Source organism: Camellia sinensis, chromosome 3 (assembly GCF_055761805.1).
Source record: "Camellia sinensis isolate YWXY chromosome 3, ASM5576180v1, whole genome shotgun sequence".
NCBI lineage: Eukaryota > Viridiplantae > Streptophyta > Magnoliopsida > Ericales > Theaceae > Camellia > Camellia sinensis.
This window is the reverse complement of record NC_138963.1, coordinates 197,883,683-197,902,838: the sequence shown is the minus strand read 5'-3', so window position 1 is coordinate 197,902,838 and position 19,156 is coordinate 197,883,683. Positions and strand designations below refer to the sequence as shown.

The following is a 19,156-nucleotide window of genomic DNA, read 5'->3' as shown; positions in this document are numbered from 1 at the left end:
CCACCACGGGTCCCGTTTTGAAAATCTGAACCGTTCAATGTGTAAAACTCGTTGAGTACTACATGCTTATAAAAAATCACATTAATTGGATATCGATAGCTATGTGATCAAATCAGTTTTGTATAAAAAAAAATAGATGGTAAAAAAATTAACGGTTGATAAAAAACTGTTTTGTTCACATAGCTATCGATATCCGATCAAACGTGATTTTTTACAAGTATATAGTACTCGACGAGTTCTACATATTGAACGATTTAAATTATTAAAACGAGACCCATGATGCGTCTCCACGGACCCAACAGCACGGTCCAGTCCGATCCCGGACTGGACAAGAAGCCATGGCCATGTCAGCCTGGCTTGGGGGATGATTACCCTACTCATAACAAGGTCTAAAAAATGGGTAATTATTAGGTATTTTTGAAATATAATGACATATTATTTTAAAGTATTATAATTGATGAAAAAAAATATATTATAATTTTATATTGAGTTATTAAAAAAAAATGATAAATGATGATGGATGAACGGATATAAACATGTGTTTCTCCGGATTACCTAACAATTATTCCTAAAAAACATTCATGAACATATAGCCAAACACATATCTCTCTCTAGATCACAGTGGTGATAATAGGCAATAGAGAGAAGAGAATGGAGGGAGTTGGCATCATAAAATTGGCAAGGGTCTTGACGATGGGCATGGTGATGGTGTATATGTGTCAGGCGAGCAACCTCCACCCTCTGATCGTAGTGCCAGGGAATGGAGGGAACCAGTTAGAGGCTCGGCTGACGGCGGAGTACAAGGCGCCGAGCTTGTTATGTTCCCGGCATCACCCGGCTAAGAAGGATAAAGAGGGATGGTTCAGGCTGTGGTTCGACATCAGCGTGCTCTTGTCTCCCTACACAAAGTGCTTCGCTGAACGCATGACGCTCTACTACGACGCCGATTTGGATGATTACAGAAATGCCCCTGGGGTTCAGACTAGAATCTCCAGATTTGGTTCTACCAAGTCCATGCTCTACCTTGATCCTAATCTCAAGTAAGTAATGCTCTCTCTCTCTCTCTCTCTCTCTCTCTCTCTCGAGCTTTTTTTTCCTTTTTTCTTTTTTTTCTTTTTTGTATGAGTCTCTCGATTGGGGCATTTTTTTTGGGGTTGGGGATATTGAATTCTAGATTCTAATTAGTTAAAAATTTTGATCTGAAATTGGCTTTGAATTTTCGACTGAGAGAAACACAAATTTTTTGCTTACCCGTCGTCTCCGACTTCAGAGGAGAAATGTTCCACCACCGCCAATTGTTGATAACGAATATTCTCTTATCTTTCTTCATGGGTGGTTGTTCTCTGTCTTTATGAAATCACCCTCTTAAACTATAAATGGAAAATTTTACAATATCTTTACATAATTATATAATTTTATTCTTTAATTATGATCAATTTTTTATTTTATTTTAATTATGATAATATTTTATTTATAACTCATGATGTCTCAGGTAGTGTTTAGTTATAATTTTTTTTTTAAAACAAATTATAATAAATCCCTCTCAACTATGACTCATTTTTAAATTGCCTTTTAGGCCTCGTTTAGAAATAGACTATTTTAATATTTTTTTGAATTTTTACGAAAAGATATGCAGAAAAATAAAGAGAATGATGTGACAACTTATAATGACTTTTTCACTTTTTAACTAAAATAGAAAATTACCAAAGGAAGCCTTAGTAGTGTTTTGGGAAGTTAGTAAAAAGTTAACTTTTTGACTTTTAAATTTTTTTGGTAGTTTTTTTGGCCAAAAAAAACTGGCTTCTTTATCTAAAAAAATTAACTTTTTAAGCTAAAAAAATTAAAAAGCCAAAAAACTGACTTTTTTAACTTCTTCCCAAAGTGTTTCTTAATATTTAAAACTCAACACCTAGCTCATTTTAAGTACATGAAATAAAGTGGATAATCCTACCTACCTCCACAAAATTAACTCTACACATATTTTCTTTTTACACATTTTCTTCAAATTTAAAAATTTACTCCTTTCTCATTACACCTACATAATACCATATCTATCCTTATTTTCCCAAACCCAAACCTTAGCCACACTCCCAACTACCGTCTCCCGACTAACGCTATTACCTCCGACAGCTAACTCGCAGCCCTTTTCTCATCGGCGACAACCCTTTTATCTCTAGTGACCACCCTTATCTCCGTATTCTCTTCTTCTTTTCTTATCCCCACCACCATAATTAAACCCCTCCGACAACTCCCAAAGCAGCGACTTCTTTCCCGCTTCATTTTCCATCGGCGATCTCTTCCACCACAAGACATCCCCAATCTATCGACTTTGACACAGTCCCCCCACCTTATCTACCGCTGCGCAAACTCTCAGTTGTGACCAAGCCAACGCCGCGCGAACTCTACCTTGCAACCCAGCCATCGTGCAACAGAGAAATAAAGAAACTAGGGTTTCAGAGGTACTGGATCTAGGTGTTACGAGCAACGGGCGCAGATAACGGGGTGGGTTTGCCGTTGGGGAAAGAAATCGTTGGTGGATTTTGGCGCCGAAGGAGGAGGAGCTCGCTAGGGATGGGAAGAGAGGTCATCGGTGACATTGTAGTGGTAGTGGCCGGAGAGATTCTGGTGAAAAGGTAGGTAGTGAAAATTTAGGATTAGGGCTTGAGAGTTCTTTTGGTAAATTTGAAAAGGAATGAAAGTGTAATGAAAATTTGAAAATTTGGAGTGTAAGGAGCTTATTTAATGGTGCAAGTAGAATTTCCCAATACAGATGCTATTAACATTGTTAACCTAAAACATCACCTTACCTTTTTACCATTACTTTAGCCTTGTTTGGTAGGGCTTGTTTCCAGCTTATTTTAGCTTTTAGCTTAATTTAAGCTATTTTGATGTGTTTGGTTCAGCTTAACAATATAGATTGTAACTTTTTGTAAGTCAAAAATCAACTTTTTCTTTGAGTATGGGAAGATAAGCTTAATTTATAAGTTAAAAATCAATTTAAGCGCGCAGCTGAGATGTGAGGGGTAAAATGACTAAAATGCCCCTCACAATTTCAAATTATTGCAAGTTTGCCATGTATATAAATCAAAGCACATTCATTTTTGTCCCTTACACAAGCTAAAGAGGCGATTTCCGGCGAATGGAGGCGATTTCCAGCGAAGGGGATTTTCGGCAACGAGGTGATTTCTGGTTCTCTCTCTCCCTCTCTCTTCGTTATCTCTTCTCTCTCTTTCTCGTGGTCTGAACCCCTAACCAGAAGGGCAAAACCCTCCCGTCGTAGGGGGGCAAAACTCTCTCTCTCTCTCTCGCACTCTCTCTCTCTCGTGATCTGAACCCCTAACCATAGGGACCAAACCCTCCCGTCGTAGAGGGACAAAACTCTCTCTTTCTTTCTCTCATGAACCAGAAAGGCAAATCCCTAGCTCGCCATCGACGGTGTGACGATCGAACGGTGACAAACTAGAGCTCACAATCAACAACCCTAACCACACCCATCATGATCGATCGTGATCTGAACCAAAGGCAAACCCTAGAGCTGTCGGCGATGGCTAGGGTTTGCTATTATTGTAAAATGAAGAAGAAAAAAAAAAGAAGAGAAAAATGAAATAAATTAAAATTGTTTAATGAATTAAATAATTAAGCCATTAATTGATAATTAATTTTATATTAAGCCATTAATAAAAAATATGAAATAATAATTAAGCCATTAATGAAATAAATTTTATATTAATTGATAGAATTAAATAATTTTAGTATTAATTGATACTAAGTAGCCATTAATTGATAATAAATTAAATTAAAAAATATTAATGTATTTATAAACTAAAATTAATATAAAAAAATAATATGTAAGAAGAGAAGGACAAAAAAGAAAATAAAATAAAATGAAGAAAAAGAAAAAAAATTAGAGAAGAAAAGAAATAAAGAAATAAAGAAACACGAGAATAAATTGAAGGAATGGAATTGTTATATCAAAATTAATGAAAACAGAATCACAATTTTTATTTTTTAAAATTAAAATTGAAGAAAAAAAATGAAATATAAAATGAAATAATTTATATTAAATGAAATAAAAAAATGAATATTATAACTTCTATTAAATTAATATAAAGAAAAATAATATGTAATGACATCACAACATTAATATAAATACATTGATATTAATTGATATTAATTGTAATGGTCATAAGGGCAAAAATGACAATTACACAACAAAAAATTATTTTACAGCTTATTTACCAAATACTACTCTGCTGCTTAAATTTATAATCCCACAACTACACCAAATAGGTTATTAGCTTATGTTCACAGTTATAAGTTATAACTTATTAAGTTATAATCTATAATCACTTTCCAACAGTTCTATCAAACAGGGCCTTTGATATTGTCTTCCTTAACCCACCTAGATTATCTCTCTCTCAATAAAAACAAAAACTCACCATATGCCTTCTTTCCCTATAGCTAGAGGTGGACAAACTTTGGACTGGGTTTGGTTAAAGCTAAGTCGACACTATATAATAAGAGATTTTGTGTCTATCTAAACCTGACTCGGCCCTAATATCGGGCTTCTATATCTGCCTAAGTTCGGTCTAAAAAATAATTATAAATCCTAAGTCCATCAATCGGATTATATGTTTAAAAAAGTTTACAGCATTTCATAAATAAATTCAATCACACATTATATTTTTTTAATGAATATATGGACATCATTATAATTTAAAAGATTTTATATATAAATTGAATGATTTCTTAAATAAATCTAATCACACATCACTATAAATGTGATTTTTAATCAAATCAACAAAGATAAAGTTTAAATTTCAAAACATATATATATTTTTAATGTGTTATAAATAATTAATTAATTAATTAATTAAATAATGAATCGAATTGAGTTGAAAGTATAAATTTTAAACTCAACCCATTAATATTTTGAACTAAAAATATTGACACAACCTAACTATTAAAACAACCATCTCAAACTCTAAAAAAATAAGATTGAAATGGACGAACTGGGTGAGAATCAAGATCCCTTCCTTGCATTTCCTACTTGCAGGGTCATTGGGCCTACTTTTAGGCCCAATTTTGATAATTCGAACCGTTCATGTTTTAAGATTTGTTCAGTATATCATACTTGTAAAAAATCAAGTTGAAGCATGTGTTCGGAAAACAGTTTATTAAATTCTTTAAAAAACTAGTTTTTAGTGCGAGTTTTCCGAATACATATTTTCTGATACCCGATCAACTTGATTTTTTACAGGTATGATATATTGAACAAATCTTAAAATATGATCAACTTAATTTTTTACAAGTATGATATACTGAACAAATTTTAAAATATGAAACGATTTGAATTATCAAAATTAAACCTAAAAGTAAACTTAATAGTAATGAGGAGATCCTGATTCACTGGGTGATATTGACCTCTGGTCACCTATTACCTCTAAATCACCTTTCCTTTCCCTTGCCAACAAATGCCACATTCTCTTTTCCATTTCTTATATCTTGCCCTATAAAAAATTAAGATTTTAGAGATTAAAATTTAAATATAAAATTATTTTTTAAAAATTAAATATTTTTATTATAATAAATATTGTTATTATATTTTTAGTAATAAAAATTAGACATTAGTGATGAATTATTATCTTTTTAGGATCAAATTTTTTGTCTCAAAAAATAAATAATTTTGAGACCAAATTATTTTGTCCCTAAAAATCTATTTATTAGTGACATTTTCAAAATTTTGTCGCTAAAAGTCTTGTTTTTTACTTTTCAAGACGACTTTTTAGCGACTATTCTCATAACTATAGAAATTGGTCCTTAAATGTCTTTTGTAACAAAATTTTTATTTTTAAAAATCAAAACATTTAATCTCTAAAATTCTAATATGTTGTAGTGTTGTAAAAACCCATACCCATCACCATCAATTCCATACCTATATTTTTTCTTCCCCAATTATCAATTGCCACTGATCAATTGATCTTTTTATGCTCATCATCACACTTTTTCAATCCATCTTTATATATAGATAACCCACGATGAAGGACCCGCCAATAAATCATGTTCAACTACAATAAATCTATTCGCAATTCAGATTTGTTCCTCCATGTTAAAATATTAGAGAGAAGGAAAATATTATGTATTATATTGAATGAATTGTATTGAATAATATGTCCTATACAATAAAAGGTTTGTATATATAGACTGAGAAAAAGTATCCTATTAAAAATCTAATTATGAGAAAGAGTATCATATAAGAGACCTAACTATGACAATACCTAATATATCTAGGAAATCAATACCTACTATATGTAGGAATATATACCATATATACATTAACATCCCTCCTCAAATTTAAGGAGGATAAACATCTTGAGTTTGGAGAGAGAAACTAAAACATGAAATAAAACTAAAATAGATTGCAAAATCCGAACGGGAGCGCAAGGGCGCTTAAAATAGATCAGAGGCTGGAACTAAAGTCGAGAGACAGTTTATGGTCGTGTCGGATCATTGTAGATACTGGCTGAAACTAATGCTAGGATAATTTAAGGTCGTGCTGGACTAACATAGAAATTGGCTGGAACTAATGCCGAGAAACAGTTTATGGTCATGTCGAACCATTGTAGGAACTAGTTGGAACTAATGCCAAGACAGTTTAAAAGGGTCATGTCAGACCGATGTAAGAGCTAATTGGAATCAATATCGAGACAATTTAAAGGGGTCATGCCAGACCGATGTAGAGAACTGGATGTTGAACCAGCAAGCGTGGCACACACATAACTTATGACGTGGTGTTGAAAGATGATGGCAACAAATGAATGAGTGCACCAGGAGGCGGCTTGGATGGTGGGCTAGGGGGCGAGTTTGGTGGTGCGCCAGAGAAAACGACTTGGATTGTGTGCCAAAGAGAGGCAACTTGGGTTGTGCACCAGAGAGTGTGGCTTAGATTGTGCGCCAAAGAAGACGACTAGGTGGTTTGCATGGTGTATAACCATTTTCACCATGATATATATATAATACCCTCCCTCAACCTCAAATAAGTTTGAAGATAAAAACCAATTTGAGTTTGAAACAGAGAGAAAGATAAAGTGGAGGAAAAAAAACGTAGTACGAGTAAAAAATAAAAAATAAAAAAATGATAAAGATATTTGGAGTAAGAATAAACCAGCAAATAGAGGAAGAGATCACCATAAAACGATACTGAAATGAAAACATGACAGCGAAATAAGTTGAGGTCCGATAGGCGACCAAGGCAAGGTTGCCACCCGTCGATAAGGTGAAAAACACCAAGAGCTTAACCTATAGCTCTGATACCATGTTAGAATATTAGAGAGAGAGGAAATATTATGTATTGCATTTAATGAATTATATTGAATGAATTGTCCTATACAATAGAAGGCATGTATATACAAGCTGAGAAAGAATATCTTATTAGAAATCTAACTATGAAAAAAAGTATCCTATGAGAGACCTACCTATGGCAATACCTAATATATCTAGGAAATCAATACCTAATATATGTAGGAATATATACCATATATACATTAACACTCCATATACGCCACCAAAATTGTCAATGGAATGAGATATTGGGTTATATACTATGGTAGTGAATGTGATGGAAGAAGGGGGCCGTGATGGTGTAGCCCACTTGTGGTGGTGGAAGGCGATGGGTTGCATGTGATTGGCAACGACAGCTTGTGGTGGCTAGCGGTGAAAGAATGATCACAGAAATCGAACCGATCGACCGAATCGAACCGAACTGTCGGTTAACGATCTATTTATTCTTTTGTATTTCGGTCGATCGGTAGAATTTTTCCTTTTTTTCGGTTTTCAGTTTTCGGTTTGGTTTATGTGAATTTTACACTGCACCGAACCGCATCGAATAAGACTCCATCTTAGCCATCCATGTGTTTCAATCCCAATAGTCCATTGAATAATATATATATATATATATAACAAATGGCAACGCTTTTCCTTCCAAGTTGACCACAGTGAAAAAGTTGGGAACTTTTGGTCTTTTCTTTCACCGATTCTTTCTCTCTTTTTCTTACTTTTTGTCTTCACTTCAAAGTTCAAACAAATTAGGGTTTTTTTTACCAAGGGTGAGAAACAAATTAGGGTTTTTACTAGGGCACTCTCAGATTCACCACCACTATCATTCATTACTCAGAATCTTGAAACAAAATCTTGGTACCAGGTAAATTTCATCCCTAATTTTTTTATTTTGAAAACCCTATTTTTTATTGTTTTACTTTTTGAACAAACCCTTTTTGTTTTATTGTTATTTTTTAGTTATGAAAAATTATCGAAATACACAAACTCAAATCAGTACCTGGTTGTTTTCTTGCACATCTCCAGCTTTGTTTTGATTTTGGGTCTAACAAGAGGTTGAAAAAAGAAGATTTTTAAGGGAAGTAGAGTGGTGTTGTTGATGATTATCATCATGATCTTCATCATAATCAACATGGGTTTTTGTTGTTTTTAGTAGTGTTGTAAAAACTGAGACTTGTTCGTTGAGAAGCAATGGAATCATTTTGCCAAACAACTTGATCGCATGGTCTTTTACTTCCGACATTCTTCTCCTTTGTTTTTTAGATTTTTTTCTTTCTTTCTTTCTTTTTTCTCCTCTTTCACTCTGTATATATATTCTCTAGACTTGAAATAAATCTTTTTTTTCTCTGTTGCTTGCTTGGTTGGGGATAATTGATCTTGCTTTTGTTAATGGATAAAAGTAGGCCCAAAAGCGTAGCACTGCACCACATCATACCGAAACCACATAAAACGGTTTGGTCCGGTTTATAGATGTATTGCGGTCTGTTCGGTTTCCAAAAAAATAAAACCGATTAATTCGGTTCGGTGCAAAAACTACGAAAAAATCGGTCAGACCGCACTAATTTCACCCCTAGTGGTGGCCACAGTGGTGAAAGTTGTAAGGAAAATCTTATATATATATATATATATAATAAATCAGGACAGTTTTTGAATCTTCAACATATTTTTGTCTTATTAGGATATTTGGATGGCTCAGATCTGTTCAAATTATAAAACAATGGCTGAGATATATTTTTTTAAATATGTCCTACATGTACATTTTCTACTTTCCCGCTTCTCTCTCTTATTTTTTCCTTTTCTCGCCCGTCCTTTTATTTATTTTTTACTCCTTTTTGTTCACTTATTTTTATTCACACCATACCTTCAGGTACGGACATATACTAGTATATATATATTTCGCACCTGGACAAATTTCATGAAAAAATTCATTAAAGAGAGTTTGTGCATTTTGTGAGTTTTCATCGCTACATGTTGAATCAAGAGTACATGTTGAGTTTTCACTAGAGTAGATGTTGAATCAGTTTAACATATATGCCCTTGGAGATTGAAGATGTACGCGTGTACATTGCATACATACATATAGGGTTGTTTTGAAAAGTTAGTTAAAAACTGACTTCTTGTCTTCTTCTTCTTTTTTTTTTTTTTTTTTTGTATTTTGAAAAAACATAAAAAAAAGTAGAGAGATGACATAATATACCTACATATACTATTTTGAATGTCAAGTTAAAGATCCCAAAAATGTAGGCTATTTTCGTAAAAGAACATCATTTACTTTGTCATGCATTGCTCATATGACACTTTCCATCTAAAACTCTAACGATTTGCTACCAGAAGGGGTTTAGTGTCATCGGAGTATACTTGAAGGGGTTGAGTGTCGAGTTGTAGATATTAAGAAGTTAATTGAGAACAGGTCATAGTTAAGAGGGATTTACTATAATTTATCTTTTTTTTTTTTAATTATGACTAAAAAAATATAAAGTTATCATATTTTATTATTTAGTTATAAGGTGGATATATATTTTTTCCCTAACTTAATTTATCGATTAAGTTGAAGTGATTAAATTTAAGCCACGTGGCATGTGAGGCCCAAGTTCAACTTAGGAATACTCGCAACTGTTTTGATGTTTTGGGCCTGCTCATCAAACCTAACATAACACAGCCCAACAAAGATGAAGTATGCGCGGAACACATCGTTGCATTTCATTTCACGAGTAAAAAAATATTCAATAGAAAATATCGGCAAAGCTCTAATTGAACCCTTATTTATTTATTTATAAATTTTAAAATCAGTTAAAAATGGTGGTCTTGAGAAATCTCATATTGTATAGTGAAAACTAGTTAATTAGATTAGTAAGATATATTTTATTAATCCGAAAACCAGTAAATGGTGTAACTCAGCTCAATATTTGTTCCCTCAAATGATGTACGAATATTGTTTGATTGCATGGTACTGTTAGAAATTTGAATGCAACATTAATTTTCAAGCCAGTATGACTCATTTCAATATCTTCATTTCACTGCAACTTCACTAAACAGGCCAATCACACCATACATGGCTACCCTAGTAAAATCCCTAGAGAAAATCGGCTACGTGGATGGCAAAACCCTCTTCGGAGCTCCTTATGATTTCCGGTATGGTCTAGCCGCCGAGGGCCACCCATCCCACGTCGGTTCCAAGTTCCTCCAAGACCTAAAAACCCTAATCGAGTCAGCAAGTGCTTCCAATGGTGGCAAACCCGTAATCCTCCTAACCCATAGCCTCGGCGGCCTCTTCGTCCTCCAGCTCCTCAACCGATCCCAGCCCTCTTGGCGCCAAAACTACATCAAACACTTCATCGCTCTCTCGACACCTTGGGGTGGCACTGTGGAGGAAATGCTTGCTTTCGCCTCCGGGACTGCACTTGGTGTCCCCCTAGTCAATCCATTGCTCGTCAGAGATGAGCAAAGAAGCTCCGAAAGCAACCTATGGCTCATGCCAAACCCTAAATCGTTTGGTCCAAAAAAACCACTCGTGATCACGCCAAATGCGACGTACACAGCATATGACATACTACAGTTTTTGGACGAATTAGGGTTTCCGGATGCCAAACAAAGGTATGAAACTAGGGTTTTTCCATTGGTCGATCGGTTGGAACCACCTGGAGTGCCAGTTACTTGCGTGATCGGGACTGGGGTTGAGACGCAGGAGACTTTGTTTTATGGGAAAGATGGGTTTGATAAGCAGCCGGAGATTGTTTATGGTGACGGAGATGGGACAGTGAATATGGTGAGCTTGTTAGCAGTCGAATCGGAATGGAAGGAGGCGAAAAATCAAACACTCAAGTTTATTAGGGTTCCTGGTGTTACTCATACAGGTATACTCGAAGAGCGTGCTGCACTTGATGAAATAATTGGAGCGATTGATTCTATCAATTCTCAGCTTGTGGACTCACTTGCATCAATGTGAGCAAGGAAGGATATTTATTTTTTTTTATTTTTCAAGGCTAACAAGCATTATTATTTATTAATGTTTTACAAATATTATGTATTTTAAATAATAATGAGAATTTGAATGTATAATAAATTTAAATTCGGCATGGGCAAGATGAATATGATATTAGGCAAAATTTGAATTCACTCGTGAAATGATAGTTGTTGTTGAATTAGTGAATTCACATTTGATATACGAATCAATGATATCTATATTTCATTTTCTTCTTGTTAAAATATATTTAAAAGAACTTATTTACAAGTAAGTCCCTTCTTTTTTACTAAAATTTTAATCAATGTCCTATTTAATCTGCAAAACATTACACTATATAAGATCTGCTGTTATTAGAGTTTCTTCAACAACCCACCACAATCTTTATTTCATTTGAATCCACCCCTTTTGATCATCATCAGCAGTAGCACTTGAATCACTCTAAATAAACACTCATTCACAGTGACTTACTTCATAAACTCATATGGGTTTCTTCTCAGACAGACTCTCTAAGAAGCAAAATCCATTTTTCACCCAGAAATTTCATATGTTTGAGGATAACCAAGTTGCTCTGTCTCCAGCTCAACTTTGAAGCAACTCATTCATGGCAAGGAACATACTCCTATTGTACGTACCGGATTCCGCACTAGATGAAAGTGGATCGGGGCTCCGCACTCGGTTGGACTATCCAGGGACTGAAGTTCCTGCGACAAGAGACACCGTTAGAGCTACCTGGCCGGGGTTGGTCGGATGACCCCTCCAGTGTGGGAATTAGTGATCGGAGAAGGGAGTTGAGTATGGTTTTGCTTGGAATAGTTCAGTTCTATTCAGTTACCTTCAATGTGAAGTTCATGTAGTATATATATGTTGTTCCTTGCTTGCTTCTCAAGGTGGATTCATGGAGCTTGGATGCTGCCAGGTGTCCTTTTGGCATTGCTCATGGTGGGGGACCACCTGTTAGTTGCCAATAAATGCATATACTCATTGTAGTTATGTTGATAACAAACTACGTTCCTTTGGCTCAACAACTTCTGTGATTCTAGGTGTAGGGGACCAGCTGAGGTGGCAACCCGCACATGCACACGTTCATAGCTTTCACGTTTCCTTGCGAGGTTTCCTCAGCTCGGTACCGATGTTCCTCAGCTCGGCATCATTATGCCTTGTCTCGGCCTTTTACAGGATCACTCATGGAGATGGGCTTGTCCATTCAGGTAACTTTGCATGGGCTCGGCCTATTTTCTGTTCAGCCCGTAGATTTAGTCTCGCAGCTCGGCCCAGCCCAGCACCACGGCTGGATTGGCCTTTCCACTGCGGGTTGAACCCAAGTGCTTGAGGACTTGGGTGGACTGTTGGTCATGAAGTTGGACTTAATTGGTTTGCCCATATACTCATCCAACCCACTTGGATTTGGACTTCAGTGGATTGGGCCGGCCCAAGGCTTAGACCCGACCCATTTCACGTTTAGCCCCTTCATTTGTCCCTAGCTCGCACTAAGATTCCCCTTGGGGGAAGCTATTGTTCTGCTTCCCAAGCGTCGCGTAGTTTCGATTTTCCTCAGCTCGGCCTTGGTGACGGTTTAATCCTGACACGCAATTCTTGCATGCGTCCTTTCATAATGACACGTGGCGACGTGAGATTGGTGTGCAGAGATAGTGCGTCGATCCCATACTGAAGGTCGTGCTCCATGTACCTGCGTGCCGGCTAGTGCAATTAATGCTCTGGCTGTTAATACAAATCCCTCCATCTGCTTTTTCGTTCCTCTAGAGAGTTTTAAAGAGAGAAAAATGACTCTTCCCGTTCCTCTAAACCAGTCTCGTTGGTGCTCTGCTCAGACTTTTTCACCGCTGATCTTGCTTTGCTACCACTATTCTAATCTTTGTAAGTCCTCTTGCGACTCTTCTTCTTTTGCCTCTTTTTGCCTTAATCATCTTGTTTGGTCTACTTGCTGTCTGTATTCCATACTCTGTTATCTGAGTCCTACCTCTGTCCCATTAGGTTTGTTGAATGGGGAAATTTCGTTCACTGGTTAATACCCCCGAGGCCATGGCTATGTTCCGCCTAGACTATAATATTCCCAACGACGTTACCCTTTCGTTGGCGAAAGTAGACGCCATGCATATGGGCACGAGGAATACCGTTGCTTTTCCCATCGCGGCCATAGTCGAGGCAGAGGTTCGGTTTCCTCTTGACCCGTTGGTACGCCGGTTTCTGCATCAAGTCCAGCTAACCCCAATGCAAGTATTTGTGAACCTTTTCCGTGTTGTTTGCGGTGTCTCTGGCCTCAATAGACGATTGAGTTTGAACCTTGACATATGAGATATCTTAGGTTGTTATACTCTTTCTCATAACAAAGACCACAACACATATTACTTGCATGTTCGCTCATTTGATTGCCATTTGGTTACCGGGCTACCTGATTCGGATAAACACAATGATGATTTCCTTCAAGTCGGTGGAAACTGGGAATTCCTTGCCGATACTGAGTTTTAGTCTGAGCAGATGCCCCAGAAAGACGGCTACCCAGGTTCGGGTCTTCCCTTCTAATGCCTTTTGTATTCCTTACATTATTTTGGGTATTGCTCTGATGTGTCACTTCTTTTTTGCAGAGTCCTTTCGTTTCCAACGAAGGCCGAGCCGAGAGAATGCTGAAGCCATAAAAACTGTCATGAGATATAAAAAGAGATCTGCACCTGAGTTATTGGACTACCAGTCTATTTACCGCTCCGTTATTCCGAAGAAGGTGAGGCTCGTTGCTGCCCTTCTGGATTCCGATATCGAGACTGACATATCTCTCACTCCTTTGGTCACAAGTCATCACAGGAGTCAGGGTGCACTTTCCGAAAGAGCGCCTTCCCCTGCCCCCAATTTCGCAGGGAGCAGGTCTATGGCGAAGAGAAGGGTGTTGGTGGATTTAGAGGCCGAGGCCTTCGAAGCCTCCGATGCTTTGCAAACCCCTCTGGAGAAGACCGAGGTGAAGAGTCTTATGGAGGTGAAGATGGAGGTTGGAGCTTCTAGAACCCCTGCGACTACTGCCGAGCCCTCAGCTTCAGTCGCAGCGCGAGCAAAAAAGATGAAAAGAGAGCCTAGCAAAGCAGTGGTGGGGGAAGCTTCTGAGGATCCTGCTGAGGATGATGCTTTTCAGAAATGGGAGCCGCCAATATCGCATGAAGGCAGGCCTATTTCCACTTCTGATTCGGTTGTCGCTTCACAAGATTTTGCTTTTGATTTGACTAAGTTTTTGTTGATGTCGATTGATATGGCCGACCACAATGGGTCCCGTGATATTCCTATCCTGAAGGGGACCCTTCAGATGATGACCGCTATAAGTGTTTCCTGTTTTACTTGTCTTTACTGTTGCATTGTTGTCTTCCTTTTTCTTAGTTCTTCGTTGTCCTTTGCAGTGTATCCAGAGAATGCATCTGTCTATTACTCGTGCTGAAGAGCTAGAAAGGGCCGTGCTGGAGGCCGCAATGAAAGCTGAAAGACTGGCGGTAAGCTTGGAGACAGAAAAAGAGGGACGCCGAACTGCGGAGAGGGAAGCATTTCGTTTAAACAAGATTGTCGCTTCAGCTGAAAAATCGAAGGAGGCTGCTATCGGGACACAGGCTCAACTCGAGGAGAAAGTGGCCGAACTGGAGGCTGTTATTGCTGTGATAGCTGCCGAGCGCTCTGCGCTAGAAGCCAAACACTAGCAGCAGCGTTGGGACGAAACTGGGGCTGCCTATAAGGAAGAGGTGCTAGTGCTGCGAGATAAGCTCTTTGTGAAGGGTTGGACAAGTGCCTTGGCTGCTGCGCTGGTTCCTGAAGGCTCTTCCCTGTTTCAGGATGTCCCCGTTCCTTCGAGATCCTTGGGTTTGAAGACTGTTTCCACCCCTGCTGTTCTGTCGGCCGAAGTTTCCCCAGAAGCTGATTCCGCAAACAAGACCCAGGACAAGAATGTTGCCGCAGAAACGGTGGATGTTGAAGGGATTGAAGCCCCAGAGACTGAAGCCACGGGAGATGTGCTTAAGGAGGCTTCTACTTCTCAGGAAGTTGGAGCTTCCTCTACTTTTCCTCCCACACATGGCCTGGACAAAATTACTGATGCTGCTCCTGAGTTACCCGTTGTTGATGAAAATTGATGTTGAAAGAATTTGAACTTTTTTACTTTGATGTACTGTGGCTCGGTCTCCATGACGAGTTTTCTTTCTGCATTTGCCAAGACAATTTTTCTTTTCTTTTCTTTGCTGTTGGTTATGAGGCCATCTGTGCCTTTTGTTGGATGATAGAATTTTCTTTTTGAACTTACAATCTGATGCTGTTTGGCTTCTATGTTTGAATGTTTCCTATACTGCCTGCCCCCGGCCGAGCACTGTTGGGACCTCGGGGCCGAATAGATGCTCGGTCTGGTTCTGTATTGCCTTTAAATGGATGTTCTGTCTGATTCTGTACTGCTTGCCCCCAGCCGAGCGTTGTTGGGACCTCGGGGCCGAATTGATGCTCGGTGTGAAACTGTACTGTTTGCCCCCGACCGAGCACTGTTGGGACCTCGGGGCCGAACTTGTGCTCGGTGTGGCTAACGGATATGTGGTATAGCGGTGTTGGAGTTCGTAAGTAGGTCTTACTTAGGTCCAGGTTGGTTCTGAAAGAAAACAATTGTTTGCCCCCACCTGGAGCTAAGTAAGATCGGCGCTGAAGATTATGCTTTGAGGTAGAACTGCTGAAGTCTGTTTCAACTTTGATAGCATAAGAGCGCCTAAACGGAGTAAAGGCATGAAAAGGTGTCTTACTCAGGTCCAGCTTGGTTTGAAAAAATAATCGTTTGCCCCCAGTTGGAGTTGAGTAAGACTACTGCTGGAGGCCTACTCCTGGCTGAACTTTGGCCAAGTTTGTTCCAACTTTGTTTGTTCGCTTCAGTACTGACGTGTTGACGTGTTGATACTTAAGAAGCTCTGTGGATGCAAAGATGTTTACTTAAGATATGTCAGCGTGGTTTCCACCAAGCAACTCCACTTGGCTAAATAGAGATGTTTACTTAAAATACATTAGTGCGGTTTCCACCATGCAATTCCACTTGGCTAAATAGAGATTTTTACTTAAGATATATTAGTGCGGTTTTCACCATGCAATTCCACTTGGCTAAAGTCCAATTTAGTTGCCAAACATAATTCCACCAAGTAATACCACTTAGCATGTTTGAGTGCTAACCAAATTTAAATTCCGTTTAGTCGTTCTAAAACTAAGTCCGTTTGGGTTAAGGCCAAAGCTAATTCCGTTTGGGAAGTACCAAAGCTAATTCCGTTTGATAAACATCAAAGCTATTTCTGTTTGGTGAGAACCAAAGCTAATTCCGTTTGGTAAGAACCAAAGCTAATTCCGTTTGATAAACATCAAAGCTAATTACAAGAATTTGATAAATTTGAGAAAAGTGCCTATAAAAACTGATAAAGAAAGTGGGACCATCTTATTGATAGTATTTCTTGAGATTTGCTACATTCCAGGGCCGAGGTATAGCTCTGCCACTTAGATCCTCGAGGTAGTAGGCTCCATTTCCAACGACAATTGTGACTCTGTAGGGACCTTCCCAGTTTGGCCCATGTTTGCCCTCGCCAGGCACCCTTTTGTGATCCATAACTTTCCTTAAGACCAGTTCTCCTGGTATAAATTGCCTTGGGAAAACCTTTTGGTTGTAACTCTTGATGAGTCGCTGCGGATACGCTACAAGTCTGATCAGCGTTACCTCTCTTCGGCCCTCTGCCATATCCAGTGCTTGTGCAATAGTTTCCTCATTACTGGTGTTCTCAAACAGTTCGGATCGAAGGGTTGGGAGGCCGACTTCGAGTGGGATGACGGCCTCCATTCCATAAGTTAGGGAGTAAGGTGTTTCCCTCGTTGAGCGTCGTGCGGTGGTTCGGTATGCCCATAGCACGTGGGGTAACTCTTCAACCCATTTCCCTTTGGCATGCTCAAGCCGTTTCTTGACTCCGCTGATGATGGTCTTGTTTGATGCCTCTGCCTGTCCATTGCTTTGTGGGTACCCTGGAGAAGAGTTCCTGTACTCAATCCTGAGGTCGGCACAAAACTTTCTGAAGATCTTTCCATCAAACTGTGTTCCATTATCCGCAATCAGTACCCGCGGGATGCCGAAACGCATTACCACATTTCTCATAACAAACCGCTTTGTATTTGCTTCTTTGATATTTGCCAATGCCTCAACTTCAACCCACTTAGTGAAATAGTCGGTTGCAGCAATGAAGAATCGTCTGTTCCTAGTGCTTCGCGCCAATGGTTCTACAATATCCAGACCCCATTGCGCAAAGGGCCATGGGCTGGTGAGTGGAGTGAGAGTTTTGGCTGGCTGATGGATGAGTGGAGCAAATCTCTGACATTTATCACACTTCTGTACGTATTGCTGTGCATCTTTTTGCATCCGTGGCCACCAGTACCCGTGAGTGAGGGCTCGGTGTGCCAGTGACCTTCCACCAACGCGGCATTCACAAATCCCATCGTGAATTTCATAGAGAACTTTCTCGACGAGATTTGGATGTACACATAGGAGGTAGGGGCCAATATAGGAGCGTCTGTAAAGTTTTCTAGATGATGAGATCCAGAACCGAGCTGACTTGTGTCTAACCTTGTTGGCTTACCTTTTGTCTTCGGGAAGTGTACCAGATTTCAGAAAAGCAAATATTGGATCCATCCAGCTCAACTCTAAGTTGTTGCAGAGGACTGGAGATACAATACTTGGTTCTGGCACAAACTTAACCCAAACTCTTCTGGCATCCTTTGTATCCACTGATGAGCCGAGGCATGCCAGAGCATCGGCGTGGCCGTTTTTGTCCCAACTGATTCGTTCTACTCGTATGGATTAAAATTTTCTGAGCAGGTCCTTGGCCTTGCCTGCGTACATAGCCATTCTTTCATCTCGTGTTTCATAGGCCCCAGAAATCTGGTTGACCACTAGTTGTGAATCGCTGAAAACAAGAAGCTGTTCTGCACTAAAGTGTTCGGCGCTACGTAAGCCAGCCAATAACGCTTCGTACTCGGCCTCGTTGTTTGAAGCCTTCCAACTGAGTCTGAGAGCCTGTTCCCAGATAAACCCTTCTGGTCAAATAAGTACTACTCCTGCCCCCGAGCCTTGGTTATTGGACGATCCACCAACATAGAGCTGCCAAATGTTTCCAATAAAGAGTTTCCAGGCTTCTGAAGCGCAGGTATATCCTTGTTCGGTAGTGCATGGCGCCTGTGCCGAACTTGGATCCCCCAGTTCGGTACTCTGGGTCGGAGCAAATTCTGTGACAAAATCCGCTAAGACCTGGGCCTTGATCGCTGTCTTGGGGTGATACCGAATGTCAAACTCACCAATTTCTACCGCCCACTTTGCTGTTCTACCAGAGAAATCGGCTCGGCTAAATACAGATCTGAGGGGAAATTCAGTGAGGACATTAATGGAATGCCCCTGGAAGTAATGCTGCAGCTTTCTTGAGGCGATAAGCAGCGCGTATGCCAACTTTTCCAACGGTAGATACTGTGTCTCGGCATCTAGTAAAGTCTTGCTGACATAAAAGACAGGCCTCTGTTCCTTGTCAACTTCTCGAATTAACACTGCGCTCATAGCATGATCTGAGACTGCTAGATAGAGGTACAACTCTTCTCCCGGCTCCAGAGTGGACAGTAGAAGAGGTGTGCTGAGGTATCTTTTGAGACTCTGCAGTGCTTCGGTACATTCGCTACTCCATTCAAATGCCGTCTTTTTCCTCAAAAGCTGAAAGAAGGGCTTCATCCAATCTGAGGATTTGCTAATAAATCGATTCAGTGCGGCCGCCATTCCGGCTAGTTTTTGCAGTTCCTTAGCCTTTGTTGGTACTTCAAGATCCTGTA

The 19,156-nt window shown here is 39.0% G+C and overlaps 2 protein-coding genes across 2 annotated transcripts; both read left to right on the top strand.

Moving 5' to 3' along the window:
- Positions 1-456: 456 nt before the first annotated feature.
- On the top strand, positions 457-11,451 carry LOC114268791 (lecithin-cholesterol acyltransferase-like 1). The gene is made up of 2 exons (XM_028210018.2): positions 457-1,040; positions 10,372-11,451. The coding sequence occupies exons 1-2, from the start codon at positions 652-654 to the stop codon at positions 11,279-11,281; spliced, it is 1,299 nt and encodes a 432-aa protein (XP_028065819.2). The 5' UTR covers positions 457-651; the 3' UTR covers positions 11,282-11,451.
- A 118-nt stretch (positions 11,452-11,569) lies between these two features.
- Positions 11,570-15,607, top strand: LOC145823025 (uncharacterized). Its single transcript, XM_082921860.1, has 2 exons — positions 11,570-13,820; positions 13,903-15,607. The coding sequence occupies exons 1-2, from the start codon at positions 13,796-13,798 to the stop codon at positions 14,733-14,735; spliced, it is 858 nt and encodes a 285-aa protein (XP_082777986.1). The 5' UTR covers positions 11,570-13,795; the 3' UTR covers positions 14,736-15,607.
- Positions 15,608-19,156: the final 3,549 nt, after the last annotated feature.

Excerpts from the sequence above, each read along its gene's own strand:
- LOC114268791 (XM_028210018.2), top strand. The coding sequence starts at position 652 with ATGGAGGGAGTTGGCATCATAAAATTGGCAAGGGTCTTGACGATGGGC. Across the intron at positions 1,041-10,371 it reads TACCTTGATCCTAATCTCAA|GCCAATCACACCATACATGG; the intron begins GTAAGTAATGCT and ends TTCACTAAACAG.
- LOC145823025 (XM_082921860.1), top strand. The coding sequence starts at position 13,796 with ATGCCCCAGAAAGACGGCTACCCAG. Across the intron at positions 13,821-13,902 it reads CCAGAAAGACGGCTACCCAG|AGTCCTTTCGTTTCCAACGA; the intron begins GTTCGGGTCTTC and ends TCTTTTTTGCAG.